This window comes from Dendrobates tinctorius, unplaced genomic scaffold (genome assembly GCF_039654945.1).
Source record: "Dendrobates tinctorius isolate UK_male_01 unplaced genomic scaffold, ASM3965494v1 ptg000105l, whole genome shotgun sequence".
Lineage (NCBI taxonomy): Eukaryota > Metazoa > Chordata > Amphibia > Anura > Dendrobatidae > Dendrobates > Dendrobates tinctorius.
The window spans coordinates 8820865-8836874 of record NW_027361773.1 but is presented as its reverse complement, the minus strand read 5'-3'; the positions used below and the strand labels follow the sequence as shown (position 1 = coordinate 8836874).

The following is a 16010-nucleotide window of genomic DNA, read 5'->3' as shown; positions in this document are numbered from 1 at the left end:
GAGCACATGGTTACACAGGTCAAAGAAGAGATGACATGAGAGAAGGCAGCAGATGGGGAGAGAAAAAGTGCACAGGGGTGAGGAAGCTCAAACGGGACAGCACATGAGGGGAGAACACAGTACAGGAAGGAGAGAGACAGCAGACAAGGGGGATAGCTACGTTGTATGGAGAAGAACAAAAGGGATGGCACTCACTGTTCTGAAGTAGTGAATTTATGTTCAGGTAAAAAGCATAGGCTCGGGAGAGATGTGTGAACTGTGGACAACGGCCGCTTCACGCCAACTGCGCTTCAATGGGTCCTGCCATCCCTTTTGTTCTTCTCCATACAACGTTGCTATGCATGGTTTTCTTTGGATTGAGCACCCGTTCTGTGGGTAGCTAGCGTGCAGCCCAGGTGTGTGTTTGTACCGCACTATAGTGCACATTAAGGTGGCGGCAGTGGTGCCGAATTTTCTTCTTTCTTCTTGGACGTTAGACAAGGGGGATAGCACATGGGGTAGACAGGTCAAAGAAGAGAGCTCCGGTGGGAGAAGTCAGCACATGGAGAAAGAGAGTGGATAGGTCTGTGAGCACATGGGGGAAAGATTCTCAATGCTGCAAAGCCTGCCCCCATCGTGACATTACCGCTCTCCCGATGCGATAGCATTGGGCCTCCATCTAGTATTTTCATATGGGCCAAAGGGACTTTTTGCCTCTTCCTAGGCTCTATGGTCTGGGAATGATTGTAACCCCTGCACCCACTATAGTTATGCTCCTACTAATTGGCTTACATGTTGCCGATCGGCAGCTGTTTCAGGGCCACAATCTACACCCTAGGACTGCATTTACACTGGCTGATGAGGATCAAGACTCTCAGGGACATGTGCTGCTGAGAATATTAATTATCTATGTGCACAGAACAATCATATTAATGATTGTTCTGAGCACATGGTAGTGCGGTTGACTTGTCCAAACAGGCAGTTAAAGGACTGCCGATCGGCTTGCATGTAGCCTATATGTGGTCATTTAATGGCCACATTCAGGAGGTGTAAATGCAGCTACAATGTACTTATGGTAGTTATAATTAACAATTACTAATATCACAGCAGGACATGTAACTATTATCTGATAAGTGCCAAATTCTAGCTACTGTGTACATTTTGTAATGGAGATTAGACAGTACTGTAACTCAGATCATATGTGAAGTATTAGTATTAATCAATGTGTTATCTTGTTCCAGTATGTCTGCCTGGCAGCATACAAAGGCTCCAGCTCTGCAGCATTTCTCGCGGACTACTAAAATATTACATAAAACAGAAACGTGTCCTAATTGTCCGACCTAGTATCTGCTACGCTCCAGCAGTCTATTAATTAGCATTTAATACATGAGCCCAGTATGTTCGGGGATTGCTTGTCATTGTTTAACCAGAATTCATTTGTTCTCAGCGCTGCTCACTTTATATAACAGTGCACGAGGATAAAGCACCAGTAAGAATAATTGCCTGTGTGTATTAGCCATGGATTACTTACTTGGCTTTGAGTGTTTCTTCCTGGAAATTCCATGATGTGTCTTCTACTAACTGTAACTCTCGTAAGACCTGTCCAGGTTTGTAGGCAGCATTAATTACCATGCTGAGGACCTGCCGCAAATATATAGCAAGTAAGTTTCTGCACTGCTGCCAGTTGTACCATTTAACAGAGAATATTTAATGACATTGAACGAAAAAAAAAAAAAAACATGATTTCATCTCTAGATATATTAACCATTTTCTCTTTGGTTTTACTCCACACTTAACTTAAATTAAGAACATGAAAAGCAAATAATACATGGGTACAAGTTTAGCTGAGATTAAAGGGGTAGTCTGAAATACAAATGAATTTTCATCCTTAATCCCTATTTATTTAATGCCATAATCTAAACTATTTTCTAATATACTTGAATTAAAAATTCCATATTCTTTGCTAACTACACTATACAACTGCTTTTCTCTTTTTTTCTACTTCATTTTAAATGATGCTTTATTTGAGAATCCTCGTACATGCTGGGATACTTAAACAAACCATCATCAGGGTCAGATGCAGTCACTGCCACAACCCCTACCTCCTCCCTGAAACGAAGCCTCATAAGTGACGCTCGATTCAGAGACTGAGCTAGTCACAGTGTAATGTGCACAATGACAGCGCGCTCTCTGCTGCTGGCTCAGATCAGCAGTAATGAGATGGCAGCAGAGCGCGTTGTTAGAATACCCGGGGTGCAGAGATCAACGCCGCCTCTGCAAAAGACGTAATTGGTTCCTACATACTGGGTATGCTGACAATGCTCTCTGTAGCCAACTCGTTACTGCTGATCTGAACCGGCAGCAGGGAGTGCGCTGTCATTGTGCACATCACACTGGGACTAACCCAGCCCCTGAAATGAGCATCACTGATGATGCTTTGCTTTATATAGGGGGCAGAGGCTGCAGCAGTGACCGAACTGAGGGGGCAGAGGCTTCAGCAGTGACTGCAGCCTTTGCCCCTGAAGATGTTTCATTTGATTATCTCAGCATGCACTCAGATTCTTAAATGAAGCGTAAAAAAAGCAGTTAGTGTAGTTAGGAAAAGAAAGGGAATTTGTAATTCAAGTATATGAGAAAAGAGTTTAGGTTATGGCATCAAATAGATGAGGATTGAGGATGAAAGTTCATGTGGATTTCAGACCAACCTTTTAAAAGCTTTCAAATGGTTGACCCACTGAAAAGGTCCACAAATACCTGATTAGAGGTCCCCAATTATGAGGCAGAGTATAGAGCAATAAAACTGATAAATCAAAGACTTGTTGTAATAGAAAAAAAACTCTTTGATCAGACACTTTTTAACACTTATTTTACCTGCAGATGTCAGTTATAGAGACCTTCAGTTTAAATGGCGCTTCTGTTAGTTGCCACATTGCAGAATACTGACTACCATAAATCGTACATGTGATTTGCCAATACCACATGCAAATAATGTTTCCAAGTTACTGATTTTACCAGTTCAAACTATCATTTTTTATGGTTTTGCTGATTGATCCCTAACATTGAGTGTCTCTTAACCAGTCATATGTTAGAGACATGTTTTCTGAAAGAACTGTATGGCAATGCCAACTAGCAATATTGGAAGCAGCACATTAAATGATGGTGAAGGCTACCACATATTTTACAGTAAGCAATCCATAAAAAGCCACAAATTAATACACTGCACAGAAGTTTGGTCGGCAGTGCCTTTAATTAATTTTCTGCCAGATCCTTTTTTTTCATTTGCACCACTGAGGATGCCATAGAGAAACTTACTTAGAGTTCACTACCTTGGTAGAGCGATCTGCTGGCAGAGAAATGCAAAGTAAATCTACAAAAGACTCTAATTAGGTCATAAATTTCATCGGGCATACTGCGAATATTTCCCAAAGCAAATGTAGTATATTCAATTCATGGGTGAATGAATCTAAACCAATTACATCTGAATGCTGCTTAGATAGGCAGTCACTATTCACCAAGAAGCATCTGCTAATTTATTTTTATTGTTGTTTCAGCGTCTCGAATAAAATAAACATCTCAATAAAGCGACAGTACAATGAACTGCGGCAAAAACACAAAAACAGCAAACTGCAGCCACACATGCAATTCAGCCCAAAACGAAAGAGAGAGAATATAGTCTCCATATTTAACTGCTTGTCCTCTTATAACAAGTTATTAAAAATTCTATCCAGCCATCTCCGGGGTGGCGATCGATATAGCCATTATAGCTCCCACAGGGGTGTCACTTATCTCTTGCAGACTTCTGGATGGCAAATCTGCCTAGTTTGCAGTAAAATGAAAGAGTAAGATGTACTGTATTTCTAGGCAGATTTGCCATTCAAGACTTTGGAAGAGCCAAAAGACTACACATGTGCAAGCACATTTATTATAGTTGTTACTCAACATTCCCAAAAAATAAGATATCACAGAGAATAAGAGCCGGATACAATTTTGAACATCTAAACTGAACAAGACAAGTTAAAATACAGTATATATTGCTGACTTGTATACTGTAGTAGGAAAGTCTCTTTAACATACTAGTTCCCAACTGGAAGGCTGGGTAAGGCCAAGCACCAGTGTCAGACTGGGGTGGCAAGGGTCCTCCAGTAACACTGACTCTGAGTGCCCGATAATCAGCTACATATTACGTTATCGTCTTTCACAAATTTACATCTGCCTCTATATAATAATAAGCTAGGTAGTTTGCCAAATGATTGATGAGATGTCACTTTTGTCTGTGCGTAGTGAATCAAATGTTTTGGGCCAGCTATTGATCAGTTGTGAGGGGTAAGGGCCCCGTTACATTTAGCGATGCACCAGCGATCCCGACCACGATATGACCCGGTCAGGATCGCTGGTGCATCGCTAAATGGTCGCTAGTGAGCTGCCAAACAGGCAAATCTCACTAGCGATGCAGAAGGTCGGCGGTCTATACTTACCATCACACGCGGCGAGGGTGACCGTCTTCCGCCTGCGTCCATGGCTCGCTCGTCAGCCCCAGCAGGAAGCCGACGACCAGAAATGGACCAGGTCGATCTCGCACAATCAGCGATAGCCAGCGGGGGAGCCGGTCGGAGGTGAGTATCAGATGTAGTGATATCGCTAGTGATATCGCTGCTGCGTCACAAAATCTGTGACGCAGCAGCGATATCGCTAGCGATATCGCTATGTGTAAAGGGCCCTTAAGTGGCTTGCTCCTTCACAGGGACACACCGGGGGATTGACCTGTTCCCCTGTGGGCCAGTCAAAGTCTGCCAACACCACTGTCAAATTAAAATGTATGACTTCCTCTGGTGGTTGTTACTTGAAATCATCACTGATTTGCTCCTCATAGATACTTAAGACAGTATAGGACTCAGTGACACAGGAAATGGAGAAGCAGAGACATACATTTAGGGCTCATACTCACATGCGAGAAACTAGAACGAGTCGCGCATGTCAATACCCGGCACTGCCACCGGCACTCCGGAGCGGAGCGTTCAGCTGCATAGAAATACATGCAGCTTAATGCTCCGATCTGAGTGCCGGCGGCAGTGCCGGTCCGAGTTTCTCACATGTGAGTATGAGCCCTTACGTTCAGTACACTGTTTTCATTTGGCCACTACCAAAGCACATAATAGCTGATTGTAGGATGCCATAAATCAGACCCGCATCCACCTTTTATTAAAGACATTCTAAGAATAGGTCATCAATATAAAAGTAGCAGGTAAAACATTAATGTTTTTTGATACTGGTTACTTAAACTATAGCTACTAATGTCCTTGAAGCCTGTATACGGGACCCAGAGTCTAAAAAGAAAACTACAGAATTATTTGCAGATTTGAACTTTGGCTAATCTCACAAAACTTTTATGATCAAATTGTAAAATATTGAAGCCAAATTCCATTGTATTGCTATGACATTTGTTTTTCATTAAAAAAGCCTATATACAAATTGTTCCATTTCTTACAGTATAAAATCCTAAAAATATAATCTGTAGCTGTAAGATGATTATAGAAATCACATTTAACAGATCAATTTCACACCTGAAAGTATAAAATATACTTGGAATGTTGTATTCCAAGTGGAATCTTTTGATGTTACAAGAAAAAAATGGGTACTGTATGCATTTCTTCCTGTGCACTTTCCCAGCCAGGGATTTAAACCTGACTATAAAAAAGTGTCTCATGAGCAAAGCCCGTAATAACACGGAGAATAAAGAGCTACATTTTTTTAAAAGAAAAAAGCTCTGAATGAACTCTTCACATTAACCCCTATTATAATGCAGATAAAGAAAAGAAAAATATATTTTAAAAAAACAGACTGGAAACTAAATGATAGTAAACAGCCATAAGTAAGCTCTAGTTTTGAAGAAGAAAAATGAATTTTAAAAAAACTGAAACATTTACAGTGGCATGTAAAAGTTTGGGAACCCCGGGTCAAAATTATTGTCATTGTAATTCGTTAAGCAAGTTGAAAATGAATTGATCTCTAAAAGGCCTAAAGGTAAAGGTGACACATTTCCTTTGTATTTTAGGCAAAAAATATATTGACATTTTTTACATTTTAAAAATTACAAAAAAGGAAAATGGGCCGATGCAAAAGTTTGTGCACCCTTGGAGATTTGCTCACATAACTTTGACCAAGGTTTCAGACCTTAATTAGCCTTTTACGGTTTTGGCTTGTTCCCTTTCATTGTTTGGAAGGGCCAGGTGATGCAAATTTTCCAGCTATATAAAAAAAACAGCCTTCTCTAACCATGTGCCAAAAAACAGCAGCCATGGGATGGGTTCTTCTAAGCCGCTGCCTAGCACTCTGAAATTGAAAATGGTGGAGGAACACAAAGCAGGAGAAGGCTATAAGATGACAGAAAAGCATTTTCTGTTGCCTGAAAATCTGTGGCTAGACCTCAAAATAGCAGTTCATTCATGATGACCCAGGAATCTCACAGAACTGGAAGAGTTATTCAAGGAAGAATGGATGAAAATCCCTCAAACAAGAATTGAAAGACTCATGGTTGGCTACAAAAAGTATTTACAAGTTGTGATACTTTCAGAAGGCTGTGCTACTAGGTAATTATATATATATACACTCACTGGCCACTTTATTAGGTACACCTGTCCAACTGTGTGTTAAGACTTAATTTCTAATCAGCCAATCACATGGCGGCAACTCAGTGCATTTAGGCATGTAGACATGGTCAAGACAATCTCCTGCAGTTCAAACCGAGCATCAGTATGGGGAAGAAAGGTGATTTGAGTGCCTTTGAACGTGGCATGATTGTTGGTGCCAGAAGGGCTGGTCTGAGTATTTCAGAAACTGCTGATCTACTGGGATTTTCACGCACAACCATCTCTAGGGTTTACAGAGAATGGTCCGAAAAAGAAAAAAAATCCAGTGAGCGGCAGTTCTGTGGCCGGAAATGCCATGTTGATGCCAGAGGTCAGAGGAGAATGGGCATACTGGTTCGAGCTGATAGAAAGGCAACAGTGACTCAAATTGCCACCCGTTACAACCAAGGTAGGCAGAAGAGCATCTCTGAACGCACAGTGCGTCGAACTTTGAGGCAGATGGGCTACAGCAGCAGAAGACCACACTGGGTACCACTCCTCTCAGCTAAGAACAGGAAACTGAGGCTACAATTTGCACAAGCTCATCGAAATTGGACAGTAGAAGATTGGAAAAACGTTGCCTGGTCTGATGAGTCTCGATTTCTGCTGCGACATTCGGATGGTAGGGTCAGAATTTGGCGTAAACAACATGAAAGCATGGATCCATCCATCCTTGTATCAACGGTTCAGGCTGGTGGTGGTGGTGTCATGGTGTGGGGAATTTTTTCTTGGCACTCTTTGGGCCCCTTGGTACCAATTGAGCATCGTTGCAACGCCACAGCCTACCTGAGTATTGTTGCTGACCATGTCCATCCCTTTATGACCACAATGTACCCAACATCTCATGGCTACTTTCAGCAGGATAATGCGCCATGTCATAAAGCTCGAATCATCTCAGATTGGTTTCTTGAACATGACAATGAGTTCACTGTACTCAAATGGCCTCCTCAGTCACCAGATCTCAATCCAATAGAGCATCTTTGGGATGTGGTGGAACGGGAGATTCGCATCAGGGATGTGCAGCCGACAAATCTGCGCCAACTGTGTGATGCCATCATGTCAATATGGTCCAAAATCTCTGAGGAATGCTTCCAGCACCTTCTTGAATCTCTGCCACGAAGAATTGAGGCAGTTCTGAAGGCAAAAGGGGGTCCAACCCGTTACTAGCATGGTGTACCTAATAAAGTGGCCAGTGAGTGTATATATATATATATATATATTTGCCTAATATACAAAGAAAATGTGTCATCTTTAACTTTAGGCCTTTTAGAGATCATTTCATCTTCAACTTGCTTAAAGGTTCACAATAACAGTAACTAGCTTGGACCATGCGAAATTTTCACACATTGGTGGTCAGGGGCGCAGGCATTTTCAGAAAAGGCAAGCTGGTCAAATGTAAATGTATTTCATGAGCTGATGAACACAGACAGGTATTTATATATGTAGATTGATACAGGAAAGATATATATCTTTGTACCGTGTTAGCGAGTAGATAGAAGAATATTTAGAATTGAGAGTCCTCAGTGGCTGATACCTTTTAATGGCTAACTGAAAAGATGGTAACAAATTGCAAGCTTTCGAGACTACTCAGGTCTCTTCATCAGGCTAGACAGATTGGTAATACAATAAATTGTTTTGATAAGTAGAGGCCAAAAAGTGTTTTCCAGTTGAGGTGCCATCTGCAGGTCATTGTGTTTTTCTGCAGGTTTATGAAAATGAATGTTTAAACTGTATTTAGTGATAAAATTATGAATGTGTGGTTTGTTTGGCTGTTTTCTTGCTGAGGGGAGCAAGTTTCCCTTTAAATGGTGTATCATGTGTGTGTGGGGTGAAGTCATCAGCGAAAAAGCAGTGCATGTATACAAATGTGTTGGTAGTGTGCTTTGGGGTACTGTGGTGTCACTTACAGGTCATTTTTCCTTACAGCAGGTTTATGAAAATTATTGAATTATTGTTTAAACTGTATTTTGTGATCAAATTGTGGATGTGGTTTGTTTGGCTTTTTTCTTGCTGATGGGGGCAAGTTTACCTTTCAAATGGTGTATCATTTGTGTGTGTGGGTGCAGTATGAACGGGGATACAAATGAATCGCCGAAAAACAGTGCTTAGAAATAATAGAATAGATTTTGACCAGGGGTGCCCAAACTTTTACATGCTACTGTATATATATAGGAACAGGACTGTCATCACAAATACTAGGTACCCATACAATATGAAATAAGTGTTTCAGAAGCATGTATTTGTATGTAATTAGGTCATTTTGTAATGAGGTCATAATGTCTTTTTATAAACACAGAAGAATCAATTCATCAGACTACTGATTATAGACTTAATCCATTATAATAATAAAGGCAGCATTCTTCATCTTTGCAGTTTGTGTTATAGGGCAACCATCAGGCCATCTTGATTAAAACTGCTGCCAGGAAACGGTTTTAAAGAGTTGACCAAACTCTCCAGTTAATTATGCCCTACCAACCACTTTTCACAGTTCTGTTTAAGATGACTGCATGTTAATCAACATTTTTTTTGTTTATTTAGGCCACGGATATTTTGTAAATGAAAAATGGACGCATACGCTCAAAAGATACTTAGCACAAAAGGGACCCATTCAATCTGAGATCACCTTGTCGTTGGTGAATGGGCTCACATCTTTTGGCCAAATTTTGTGCTAAGTATGTCATATGTTTTTCTAGATTACAAAAGCCATTATGCTATTCATGTTTCACTTATTTCATATTTGATATGCCTTACAAAAGCCATTATGAAATGTATTACTAAAGCCATTTTGCTATTCGTATTTCACATATTTCATATTTGGTGTGCTACCATTTTCTATTTAATATGTAAGTTACCTTTTGGTATGCACCTATTCAGACTAGTTCTAGATGTGCCGTCAGTTTTTCTATTACTTGTATACTGTTTTTCTGACTGAGCACTCCGCCCCTCATCAAGTGGTGATTTTAATCGCATTCAATCACATGTTTTGGTTCCTATCGTCCTATAAATACAGGCTTTATCATGTTACTAGCCAGAGGTCAGTTCACACTAGGCAGTCAGTATAGGGACCCATTCAATCTGAGATCATCTTGTCGTTGGTGAATGGGCTCACATCTTTTGGCCAAATTTTGTGCTAAGTATCTCATATGTTTTTCTAGATTACAAAAGCCATTATGGTATTCATGTTTCACTTATTTCATATTTGATATGCCTTACAAAAGCCATTATGAAATGTATTACTAAAGCCATTTTGCTATTCGTATTTCACATATTTCATTTTTGGTGTGCTACCATTTTCTATTTAATATATAGCTTTGTTAAAACGGATGGATTTGTAAGGTCCATCTTGTCACATTGCAAACAGCATAATGATGACTGGGCAATCACCATTCAAGGGAGAATCGTGTACTTAGGGAAGGACTTACATGCTGCAGACTGTCTGTATCATCGTTCGTGTGACATTAACTTTCGGACAAATTACGGAATTCCTATGCGTCATGGTGGTGGATCTACTACAAAGAAACCACGGAAGGTAGGGAGGCCGATGAACATGGACCAAGAGCAAGCGTTCTTGAGAATGTGTGCATTTCTCGAGGACAACGATGAAGAGCAACTGACTGTCACAAATCTTGCAAAGAAAATGACGGAGTATCTTGTAGAAGGAGACAGTGCTGCCTATAGTAATAAATGGCTGAGGTATAGGCTGGAGGAGAGGTATGGCGATTCGCTACTCATAGCAGAGTGTGAAGGGTTGCCTAACATTGTAACGATCCGTGAAAAGACCAGAATAATCCTGAGGGACTATTTCCATAGTCAGGAAATGGATGAAGAAGCCCAGAAGAGAGCCATCAAAGAGACTGCGGCCAAACTAATCAAGAGCGATATCAAGTCTAAGAGCCTATCTTCAACCGATGAATATCTGAAGACTTCGCTTGAATGTCAGTCTGCCTTAGATTATCTCCCCCTGAGTTTGCTTTGCCTGCTTGAAACCCTCTTCATTGGAAAGGACATTCACAGGAAGGTCGCAAGCATTGGACAATCAGTTGTTCAGGCTGTACGTCCCAGGGCTGTAGTAGCTCCATTGCAGCTTGGGTTAGCAGTCCAGCTCCATCATCATTTCAGGTCTCGATTTCTTGTAGACAGTCTCTCAGCCATGGGATATTGTTCATCATATTTGGAAGTTCAGCGATTCGAGGAAAACGCTGCCGCTTCTGTTGGCCAGGATGTACTCGGTGGTACCATAGACAGACTGGATATGGCACTGCTGTTCGCTGCGGACAACGTCGATCATAACATCATCATGTTAGATGGGAAGGGGACTTTCCACGGCATGGGGTTGGTAGCTACTGTGACTCGAGGAAGGAAGGTCAGTCGCACTGTTCTCAGATGGAAGACTGCGGACTTGGACATAGTTGAACAAAGCAAAGTTGATGTAAGGGAATACCGTTTCGCAAAACACACTCGCCGAAACATAAAATTCAAGCCCTTGCCATTTCTCGATGCCATTGACCATCATGTTGTGGGAGATGTCTTTACGCTTCAAAACAGCCTGCACCGAGCTGGAATGGAATGATGCACATGCTACATAAAGACTGTGATCATCCAGGGTCATCTTCGGTAATCTTCCTGCCCATCATTGACATGTATTCCGGAGACAAGTCATGCATCTTCTCTACTCTTGAGTATCTGTGCAACCTTGCTGATAAACACCGATCCGCTGTACTTGAAAGCGTCAGAAATCAAACACGAGGTGCCTGAAGACAGCCCGGTTCGAGATGTTGTCCTGATGCTCGGGAGCTTCCATACATTGATAAATCTTATGGATGCCATAGAAACGTTGATGGATAGGAGTGGAATCAAAGAGATCTTGGGAACATTTTACGGTGACAATGCTGTGCAACACATCATGACTGGAAAGGCAGTTCAGCGTGCAGTTCGTGGCCATCTCCTCCTTGATCAGTGTCTTACTCAGCAAGTTGCAGACAAAGTACTTTGCGACCATCCCGGTTTTGCAGACCTGTTGCAATAACTTGAGCAGTTGTATGCTCGGACACTGACAGGGGAAAGTGACTTGAATTCGGTCATCACTTCTACCTGCCTTAGTGAAATTGTCCACCTCTTGTCCACCAAAAGAAATGGATTATCCGCTCACTCTCGCACCAGTAAACTATGGCTGAATTACCAATAGATGGTTGGAATTGCAATGGAGCTTATCGAGGCTGATCGTACAGGATCCTGGCTGATGCACCTTCTTGCTGTAGCCGAATGTTTGCCCATTCTTGCAGCTGCTGGCAGTGGCGTAGCGTGGAGGGGTGGGGGGGCGGTCTGCCCCAGGCGGCACGTGTGTGGGGGCGGCGCGGCAGCAGCAATTCCTCTCCTCTGTGGGAGAAGCGCGGAGGCACAGAGATATAATGCAGAGATCAGGGGGACAGGGGGCCCCTCCAGCACCGCATGGCTAATTATGCATGCAAATTAGCCATGTGGACTTGTGGAGTGAGCGCTGCAGAGCCAGCAAGGAGAAGAGGAGAGCAGCCCCCCTGCAGGAGGCAACGGGAGGGGTCTGACTCCTCCTGAGGATGCGTGCTAGTGCCGCCTAGTGCAGAGGAGCCAGCCCTGAGGGCTGAGCTGGGCTGAGGTGAGAGATCATCAGCGATCAGCCAGCAGCCCGGCGTCAGTGCCGTGGGGGAGGAGAGGAGGGAAGACTGTGGTGAGAGTGGACTGAGATCATCAGCGACCAGCAAGCAGCATCAGTGCCATGGGGGAGGAGAGGAGGGAAGACAGACTGTCAGACTGTCACTCACACTGCCGGCCCTGACTGTGGCGCCAGCCAGACGGTGGCTGCAGTTCAGCCGCAGGTCAGTGTGACTGTGGGGGGGGCTGTATACCATGCTGGGCGGTATTATACCATGCTGGGGGGGCTATATACCATGCTGGGCTGTATCATACCATGCTGGGGGGCTATATACAATGCTGGGGGGGCTATATACCATGCTGGGGGGTGCTATACACCATGCTGGGCTGTATTATACCATGCTGGGGGGGCTATATACCATGCTGGGCTGTATTATACCATGCTGGGAGGGGCTATATACCATGCTGGGCTGTATCATACAATGCTGGGGAGGCTATATACCATGCTGGGGGGGCTATATACCATGCTGGACTGTATTATACCATACTGGGGGGTGCTATATACCATGCTGGGCTGTATTATACCATGCTGGGGGGGCTATATACCATGCTGGACTGTATCATACCATGCTGGGGGGGCTATATACCATGCTGGACTGTGGGGCCATGCTGGGGGGGCTGTATACCATGCTGGGGGGGCTATATACCATGCTAGGGGGGCTATATATCATGCTGGGGGGGCTATATACCATGCTGGGGGCTATATATCATGCTGGGCTGTATTATACCATGCCGGGGGGGCTATATACCATGCTGGGCTGTATTATACCATACTGGGCTGTATTATACCATGCTGGGCTGTATTATACCATTCTGGGGGGGCTGAATTATACCATGGTGGGCTATATACCATGGTGGGCTGTATTCCATGGTGGGCTGGGCTGTATACCATGTGGTGCTGGGCTATATACTATGCGGCTGTTATATACCATGGGGGGTACATTTTATATTATATTCTATAAGGGGAGGCTGTGTTATATAATATGGGGGGCTACATTATATTCTATGGGGAGGTGGGCTGTATTATATTCTATTTGGGGCTACATTATATTCTATAGGGGGCTGTATTATATTTATTATATTCTATGGGGGCTGCATTATACTATATGAGGAGGGCTACATTGTATTCTATGGAGGGGCTACATTATACTATGTAAGGGGCTGCATTATATCCTATGAGGGGGTTGCCATATATTCTATGGAGGGGCTGCATTATACTATATGGGGGGACTGCATTATATTCTATGGGGGAGTTACATTATGTTCTATACAGATATTATATCCAGCCCTGCATAGCCTCAATATTAGATAACAACAAATAAAAAATAACTTTGTTGCCCTATGAAGGGTTGGGGGGGCCCGAAAAATTTCTTGCACAGGGGCCCACTACATACAGTCTGTGTCCGCCGCTCAGAGATATAATGCACAGAGATATAATGCACAGAGATATAATCTGCAGGCCGCTGCACTGTTATAGCCCTGCCCCTGTAATGACTGACATGAGCTGATATTACAGATGACTGCCCGTTATAAGCTGATAATAAATACTCTCCGCAGCTGCTCCATTATAACTGTTTATCTGCGGTTTTATAACGATGCCCCATCACAGTGTTTATTATGCTACAGGACGTTATTATAGGGGGGACTGCAGCGTAATAACCGCGTGGAGGGGGTGTTGCTGGTGCGGAGGGGGCGCGTCCCGGGGCGGGTATTAGAGCTGCAGGTCCGGGGCGCTGGGGCAGAACAGCATGTCAGCCATGGATTATTCCTACCTGAACTCCTACGACTCGTGCATGGCCGCCATGGAAGCGTCCGCCTACGCCGAGTACAGCAGCTGCAGCCAGGCCGGCTCCTTCCAGTACACCCCGATCTGGAGCAGCTTCTCCGCCAGCCCCGGCTGCCCCCCGCTCACCCCGGCCAGCTGCACCCTGGGTGACCTGCGCGACCACCAGCCCTCGCCCTACTCCACAGATGAGACCCCCGAGTGCAACATGGGGGGCAGGACTGAAGTCTACCAATGCTGCCCCTGTCAGGGGTCTTCTCTAGGGGTCTCCAGTGCTGCCTCTGTCATCTGCCCACCACTCCTGACCCCCAAAGATCAGTCAGGGGTCCTCTCTAGGGGTCTCTAGTGCTGCCCCTGTCATCTGTCCCCCACTCCAGACCCACAAAGATGAGTCAGGGGTCTTCTCTAGGGGTCTCCAGTGCTGCCCCTGTCATCTGCCCCCCACTCCATACCCCCTAAGATGAGTTAGGGGTCCTCTCTAGGGGTCTCTAGTGCTGCCCCTGTCATCTGTCCCCCACTCCAGACCCACAAAGATGAGTCAGTGGTCTTCTCTAGGGGTCTCCAGTGCTGCCCCTGTCATCTGCCCCCCACTCCTGTCCACCAAAGATGAGTCAAGGGTCCTCTATGGGGGTCTGAAGTGCTGCCTCTGTCATCTGCCCCCACTCCTGACCACCAAAGATTAGTCAGGGGTCCTCTCTAGGGGTCTCCAGTGCTGCCCCTGTCATCTGCCCCCCCACTCCAGACCCCCAAAGATTAGTTAGGGGTCCTCTCTGGGGGTCTCCAGTGCTGCCCCTGTCATCTGCCCCCCACTCCTGACCTACAAGGATGAGTCAGGGGTCTTTCTAGGGGTCTCCAGTGCTGCCCCTGTCATCTGCCCCCATTCCTGACCACCAAAGCTGAGTCAAGGGTCCTCTATGGGGGTCTCCAGTGCTGCCTCTGTCATCTGCCCCCACTCCTGACCACCAAAGCTGAGTCAAGGGTCCTCTATGGGGGTCTCCAGTGCTGCCTCTGTCATCTGCCCCCAATTAGATCTTTGAGTGTAGTGTGGGCTCTTCGGATGCTTCTGGATTATCAACGACCAAAGGGGCGGCAAAAGTTTCGACCGCCCCGGGCGCCACAAACAGTTGCTACGCCACTGGCTGCTGGGCATGGGAACTATGTGAAGGCCACCTACCTTTACCTCCAGTCTATGACCACTCTGGAAGATGATATGCCATCAGTCTTCCATAGATTTATGAATGGCTTGCATGTTTTAAGGCGGACTGATCAGTACTGGGCAGGCCTGGGTTGCAACCTAGTCATCGAGCAAGCACTGATGCGCTCCCTAAAAACAGCAGGAGGACTCACCAGAGGAAGTGGAATGTCCAAACATCAGAGGGCCTTGTGGACTCTGTCTGTGCCAGTGTCCTCTTCCTACAGTGATGCAATGCAGGGTTTCACTCGCCAGAGCTTTGTCACCAGTGAACAACACAAGGAGGCAAGAACGTCAAGGACGAGAAGAGATCGTGAAGACCTGGAGAAAATTGCAGATAAACTCGAGACCTTTTCACCTTTCTCTGATGAAGTGTCTCTTCGCAACATTATCACCGGTGTCAATGCAAATAAGGATGTGAATGTCCATAACCTGTTCACCATTGGCAGAGAAATAGTGGCAACAATGGAGGGTCAATCACTGTTTTCAGTTAAGTACAAGCGGTGAATGAAAGCCAAGACCCTGGCATCCAGTGAGGCTATTGACATTGCTAAGGACAAAACAATAGACCCCTCTTTTGTTCCAAAGGTTTCTTGTGGTGTCTCAAACTGCTGATGTTTCCCTTGATGAGGTGATGGCCTATGAACTTTCACCATACCCACCATCCCTCTTTGAGGCAAAACATCTCTTACGCAAACCAAACAAAGCACAACTGATGGCTGCTATAAAACAACAGAGTTCA

At 44.5% G+C, this 16010-nt stretch overlaps 1 protein-coding gene across 3 annotated transcripts in view; it reads right to left on the bottom strand.

Moving 5' to 3' along the window:
• SFMBT2 (Scm like with four mbt domains 2) overlaps nt 1–16010 on the bottom strand; it is a 371940-nt gene that overhangs the window by 67491 nt on the left and 288439 nt on the right. For all 3 annotated transcript variants that reach the window (XM_073589037.1, XM_073589038.1, XM_073589039.1), the window contains one exon: nt 1511–1620. In XM_073589037.1, coding sequence (XP_073445138.1) covers nt 1511–1620 — 110 coding nt within the window. The remainder of the gene's footprint in view (nt 1–1510; nt 1621–16010) is intronic.